The sequence below is a fragment of the Perca fluviatilis genome, chromosome 9 (genome assembly GCF_010015445.1).
Source record: "Perca fluviatilis chromosome 9, GENO_Pfluv_1.0, whole genome shotgun sequence".
Lineage (NCBI taxonomy): Eukaryota > Metazoa > Chordata > Actinopteri > Perciformes > Percidae > Perca > Perca fluviatilis.
In genome coordinates this window covers 21,027,819-21,034,728 of record NC_053120.1, presented here as the reverse complement: position 1 = coordinate 21,034,728, position 6,910 = coordinate 21,027,819, and the positions used below count along the sequence as shown (strand labels likewise).

The 6,910-nt window shown below is 38.6% G+C and overlaps 1 protein-coding gene across 1 annotated transcript; it reads left to right on the top strand.

Moving 5' to 3' along the window:
- Nucleotides 1-3,107: 3,107 nt before the first annotated feature.
- uts2d (urotensin 2 domain containing) lies at nucleotides 3,108-4,614 on the top strand. Its single transcript, XM_039812033.1, has 5 exons — nucleotides 3,108-3,241; nucleotides 3,475-3,579; nucleotides 3,672-3,709; nucleotides 3,976-4,066; nucleotides 4,194-4,614. Exons 1-5 carry the CDS (start codon nucleotides 3,133-3,135, stop codon nucleotides 4,217-4,219), a joined length of 369 nt encoding a protein of 122 aa, XP_039667967.1. The 5' UTR covers nucleotides 3,108-3,132; the 3' UTR covers nucleotides 4,220-4,614.
- Nucleotides 4,615-6,910: the final 2,296 nt, after the last annotated feature.

Genomic DNA, 6,910 nt, shown 5'->3' with positions numbered 1-6,910 from the left:
ATCACCTTCCCTGCAGTATTAACAATTTTGGAAAGCTTGTTTTTATCTTTCACATTCAGGTTACCATACCAGGCAGTTATATGAAACTGTAAAATACTTTCTACTAGGCCCCTATATGCAATCTCAAGAATGTATTGACTAACCCCGAAACTCCTCAATTTTCTAATTAAAAACAACCGTTGGTTAGCTCTCTTAAAAATACTCTCTGAGTTAACATTAAAACTTAAAGTGCGATCAATGATTGTACCCAAATACTTGAAATTTTCAACTACTTCCACAGGCCGGCTGTTAAGTACAACAGGATTTAAGTTACTGGCCTCTCTCAGTTTCATTTGTATTACAAGTTCTTTTGTTTTAGTCACATTAATTTCCAATTTAACAATTTGACACCAGTCCTGCAGTGAAGTGACTTGGCTAAAGTAGGCTTCCTCATGTGCTGCATTATTTTCTGTGAGGAGTCCTACCAAGGCCATGTCATCAGCATATTTATATAAACTAACATTGGTGCTATGCACAGTCATTTCATTTAGAAAACAACAGAGGTGACAACACGCAGCCTTGTGGTGCTCCAGTATTTATAACAAGCTCATCTGAGTAAACCCCGTTCATTAACACTCTCTGAGGGCGGTCAGTTAAGAAACTTCTAATCCAGTGAATGAGCCCGCCATTCACATTCATCCTATGAAGTTGTTCTAAAAGAATGTCAATTTGCATAATATTAAAAGCAGAAGTAAAATCAATAAAAAGAACCCAAGCAAGCGATTTTGGTTTTTGCAAATGTTTCGCTATTTGATTTACAAGAGTAAGAGTTGCATCCTCTGTGCCCCTGTGTGGCCTATAGGAAAATTGAAGGGGATCAAGTTGATTCTCAACAGAAGACATTAAATGGGTGCTGACCACCCTCTCCATACACTTAGCTAAGAGTGGAGTGAGTGCCACTGGTCTAAAGTCTCCAAGGGCTGCAGCCTTCGAGACCTTAGGCACAGGTATTATTGTGGATTTCTTCCATGAATTTGGAAAAAAATTTGAAACAGCTGAGTAAGAACCCCTTTAAGCTGTTGAGAGCATACCTTTAACACCCTTCCTTGAAGGCCATCAGGCCGCGGGGCTTTATTTGGTCTAATTTTAGAGAGTCACCTGGCTACTTCTTGCTCTGAAAGCTGTATATGTTCATAGCTACCAATCTGATCACAGGTAATACTACAGCCTATTTTTGGGTCTCTCACATCCTATCTTCCATAGAAGATTTTTAAATCATTAACAAATTTGCCACAATCTGTCACAATTACACTTTGTTTTTTTCCCTCCCTACCCATCATTGTATTTAATCCCTCCCATGCTTGTTTTGCATTACCTGTACAAAATCTTTGCTCAACCTTATTCTTAAAATCTATTTTTGCTGTAAAAACTTTACGCTTAAATTCCTTCTCTTTCTCCTTTACTACACTTTATGATTGCGTTAATGTAATTGCTCCCTCTAGTGTTCAGCATTTCAACTTGCTGGTGTCTACCACACCTGCATAACACCTGTTTCCAATACATTTTCTTTACTGGACATACATTTTAATCAACTGGTATTAGTGGTCCATTTTCTGGCCTGTCAATTACATCATCCAGGGACTGTGTCCATACTTAACGCTAAATTAGTCTTGCGGTTTATTTTTCAGTGACATATTATGAGGCCAACATGGCCCTGGCCTCTTTCATTAGTGATGCAGTGGACTTGCTGGGAGCAGAAACAGGATTGATTACTACATGACTTCGGCCCACATATTTCTCACACCTTAAACGGTGCTAGAAGATGGCTTAGGTCTATGTTGCTTGGCTGTGTTCTGATGCTTACATGGCTTCTTATAATGAATGTGGATACTGTTTGATGTGTAGCTATGCTAATGTTTTGCTGCTTCATGTAGCTCTGCATGGCTAACTGAGAAAGCTTATATGTTGTTTTAGTGGTCTGTATGGTGTCTTGTTGACTATCTGTATAGTTTAACCTGTACTAATTTCTTGCTGCTTCCTGCTGCTCTGGTCTAAAATCATCTGGCCACAGGACTACAGTTGGAAATTAGCCAACTGGTTAATACTGGCACATTTACAGAAATGTTGATTAATGTGTGTTGTCCTTTATGAATAAAGAATAAGAATTAATAGAAACGTGGTTCAATTGTTTGCAAAAGCTTTGAACAATACTTTATCATTTAGAGAAAAAATAAGGCCTTGGTGCATGCAGCTGACATTTACTTGATTTGAACAATAGGCTAAGCCCTCCCTTTAGTTATTTCCCTTGCTAATTATGTCTAGTTTGTCTGTATTTGTGACATAACTGTTTCAGTTGCCTAATCAATCCATTTAATTTTACTTTATATGACTTAAACTACTGGTTCGATCCCTAAGACTCTTTCAGGTTTTTCCACATTGCTGGATTTAGTTTTCATCGGGTCCTTGAGCTGCTTTGTATTCAAAAGCTGCTTGACTAAATTGATAGATTTATGAAAGGATCTTGGATGCGAGACACCACATGTCACCAGGCTCCTAAATCAAGTCTGAAGGGGTGCATCGCAGCTTTTATGAGACCCTCACAAGCCAAAGTAGGTGTCAGCTAGCTCATTACCCTAACACTGCCCAAGCAGTGCCTGCTTCTCTGGCAGAGGTATGAGATATGTTTTCCTTAGAGGAGCTCATCTCTGGCTATGATGCACTTCGAGACTGAATCAATTTATTTGACCCCTCGTTCCCCAGAACAACACACTTTCACATATCTATTTAAAGAAGCAATTAATGTAAAAGAAAAAGACTTGCATGTGCCAAGAACATCTGATTCTGGTCTCTCATAACCAACAGGATGATTGATACCTTCCTCTCTTGGTTTGATTTGCCCTTGTCAGAGTGATGTAGGGTTACTGGCCTCACCTACGTCAGATCAGATTACCATATTTTACTCAGACTCTCCGTGGTCCATGAAAAGGTGGCTTATTGACGAAACCCACGATGACTAGCTATTGATTTAGTACACAAGGGGCTGACTGGCCCCTCCTCCTGGTCCCTGAGAGGATAAATATATTGACAGGATGGACCCAGGGCAGTCTTGCTTAAAGGAGTGCTCGTAGTGCAGCGATAGTTTGGGACCTTACAATGAGTACTATGGATAGGGTTACAGTTGTGAACTACTGCTTAGGACTGCTGGGTTTGTTACTACTGCAGGGAGTGCTAAATGTGGAGGGACAGAGCATATTTAACCCCGGTAAGTGTGCAAAAATATCATTGCTTTACGTCTATATATAGTGAAAATGCTGCTTGGGGATGCTGTATGCTGCATCCGTTAAATTTGTGCCATTGTTGGTGTAATGGTTCAGTTTTGCCAAAATGCAACAATTTAGGAGATGATGCCTAACTATGAAATGGGATGGATGTGACATTTTCTGTTTCATGTTTTGTGATATTCACGGTGCACTTTTATTTGCTTTGTATGTGCAGGAAACAATGTTTTTAATCCAAAAGAAGACACAAATCATCAGAGCAAGATTCTAGCACTGTTACTACACAATAGCTTAGTTCCTGTTGAAAAGGATGATCCTCTAGGTGAGAGATAAAAAAATAAATAATTGTGAAACTAATATGAATAACACAAGTGCATTATTTGCTTTGATGATGACTGGATTTGTTATCTGCAGGTCTGGAGCTGGCCAATAAATTAGCTCAATTAGAGGAGGTAAGAATATTTACAGATTGACCTTGAAGCAACTTTGGAAAAAATGTGAATTGGAACATGGTTTACCACAGTGTTAATATCTTGTATTTGTGTATACATGGAGTGTTTGCATCTTATTTTTGGAAGAAAAAAAAAAAATCAAAGTACACATGAGGCTCTGAATGAAAATTCGTCAAACTATACTTCCTTACAAAAGTCACTGAATAGATGGTGTATTGATACTGTGATGTCGTGGTGCGTTTAATTACTCTGATCTCTGGTTGTAGCTGCAGGCGTTGAGGGAGGACCTGGAGCTGGAGAGGGAGATCACAGCCAATTTGGCAGAAGGCAAGTCCATAACAAGGAAGCGGGGTGAACGTGAGTTAAATTCGATACTTCTGGATTAAAATGTATCATACATACTCATTAATATTTATAGTTAATTCTAACCATTGTGGTAGTAATATTCTGCATGTAAGATGTATTTGTCTCCTTTCATCTGCAGCTTGCTTCTGGAAGTACTGCGTCTGACATGGATGCAAGAGCAGGAGGACCACTAGCTGCAAATCCCAAATAGCCTTAAGACTCAAAACACCAGTAATATCACACTGTATTTATCCCAGCAATATAGAGTTGTACCATATTTAAAGTCATCAATAAACATTTCCACCGCACTGAGGTGCTCTCATGAGAGATCTAAGGACTGCGGCTGTACATCTTTAATCTGTAAATAATCAGCTACTCCCTAGAAATACTTGAGGGTCAGATATGACTAAATGTACTTGACTGCAAAGATATATTATTTATTTTCGCAGGGATTTTATTTGCCTACTGCTTGTGTTTATGTCGCTCTCTTGTGGCAGTATTGGGCATAACCTTTTTTGTACCGCTGCCAACAAACATCACATCTGCCACTGCTTTTAGAAATGCACTGCTGTTAATTTTACAAAATAAATAAAATTATATGTAAATCTGTACTTTTTCCTTTTTTTCTTTTAATCTTCAGAGAAAATGACTGAATATGACCTGGTTACTGAATTGACTCTGTTTAGAGGTTTGGAAACGGAGACAATTATTTGCATCACTTTCCCATCAAAAGAAAACACATAACTAAACAATATAAATACTCTTAACCGTCATACCTACTTTTATTATTTATTCACTTCAGATATCAACTAAACAGTGGAAATAAACGCCTATCTAAAGGAATGTGGCACATTACTGCACAGTGAAGTTCATTTGTCTGTGTCTTTCGGAAGAGGGTGACAAAGCTGAGTCACAGGCTTAGTCTAAATAATGGGAGACCTGCTGTGAAAAGATCTGACTCACACAGAGAATGATGACCAGAAGAGGTTTCAGGGAAACCAGACTGAATGTGACGCTCAGCTGCATTCACAGCAGCATCAAAGAAAGTGTTGACTTTTGCTTGCACACACAAATAGCCACATGCACACGAGTAAACATGGGAAATATGGTATGACAAAATATCTACAGTAAAGGGATGATAACACATTCTTCTGTGTAAGAAGGCAAAAATAATTTGATCAGTGAGCACTTCTGAAGTAAATGTCCAAATAGTCCTTTTTTAATTTCAAATAGTGAAGGGAAATAAACAAAGAATCAATCCATGGTACAATAGATTACTCTGTGGCGGTTCATTACATATAGCCATACACAAATAATCTTATTTTCTGTTTTGCATTTTGTATTTTTTCAGTCGTTCAGTATAATTCATTCATTATTACTTATGTTTTGGCACTGTATCTGCTCCTGCGTGTCATGTGGTAAGATAATAGCCAGTAAGATGTACCTGGAAAAATAAAAATAAACTAACCAAAACTTTCCATATCACATAATTATCACTGGGTTCTATTTTTAACTATTTCTTTCATATACAGGACTATATTCATGTTTTCTATCCCAGTTCAGCAGCTTACAGCAACACAAACTCACTCATTGTCTCCATCATCACTATCAGCTCTCGGAGGACTTTAAAGCCACTGAAAAGAAACAAAAAAAACATAACTTGATCAAACTAATCCGCAATTAATTGCAAATTATTCTGACTGAAAAATCTTTCCCAAGTTAAAGTGATGGTTCGGAGTAATTTCACCCTAGGGTCCTTTGCACCATGATCTCGAGCCAAACACCCCCCCAGAAGCTTTTTTCACCTGGGTCGAACATTGGGAGCGTTAGCGTAGCGTAGCGTTATCAGCTGAATAGCTTAGCGCAGAGGCTAATGTATCCGAAGTGTCTCTTAACATTACCCCACTAATAATGCCCGAAATGATACCAAAGGTCTACACTAGTATATATAGGTTATGCACTCATAAAACGATGGATTGTAAAGTTTGTAAGTACACCAGAAGGTTATGTAAATAACACTTGCCTGCTGGCTTCTGCTCTCTGCTGTTGTTGTTGCTGCTGTAAGACGAGTGCTTAGGGACATCTACAAATTACAACACCGAAAAGAGATGCAACAAAAATATTTTTTAATTTAACTTATTTTTTAAAGTAAGTGCTGTAGTATAAACTAGCAGGAGACAAGTAGACATTACCTTTTTTAATCATTAAATTAATAAATATTTTTGTTGCATCTCTTTTCGGTGTTGTAATTTGTAGATGTCCCTAAGCACTCTTACTGCCCGGTAGTAACAGCAGCAGCAGCAGCAGCAGAGAGCAGAAGCCAGCAGGCAAGTGTTATTTACATAAACTTCTGGTGTACTCACAAACTTTACAATCCATCGTTTTATGAGTGCACAACCTATATATACTAGTGTAGACCTTTGGTATCATTTCGGGCATTATTAGTGGGGTAATGTTAAGAGACACCGCGATCCATTAGCCTCTGCGCCTAAGCTATTCAGCTGATAACGCTACGCTACGCTACGCTAACGCTCCCAATGTTCGACCCAGGTGAAAAAAGCTTCTGGGGGGGTGTTTGGCTCGAGATCATGGTGCAAAGGACCCTAGGGTGAAATTACTCCGAACCATCACTTTAACATTTCAATGTATTTTTTGCACATTGCTGACATAATTATTTTGCCCCTAAATTCAAGGGGTGTAATACTCAACACGCATCATGCATCTGTTGTATCAGAGTAACTCAGCAGTACATCATCACGGCCTGGAACTGGAGTTTAACTTTGACTGCCAGTGAGAGGCCAATGAATCACAAACACTAGCAAAACACTTTCTTTCTCTCTCTACACATACGCAACA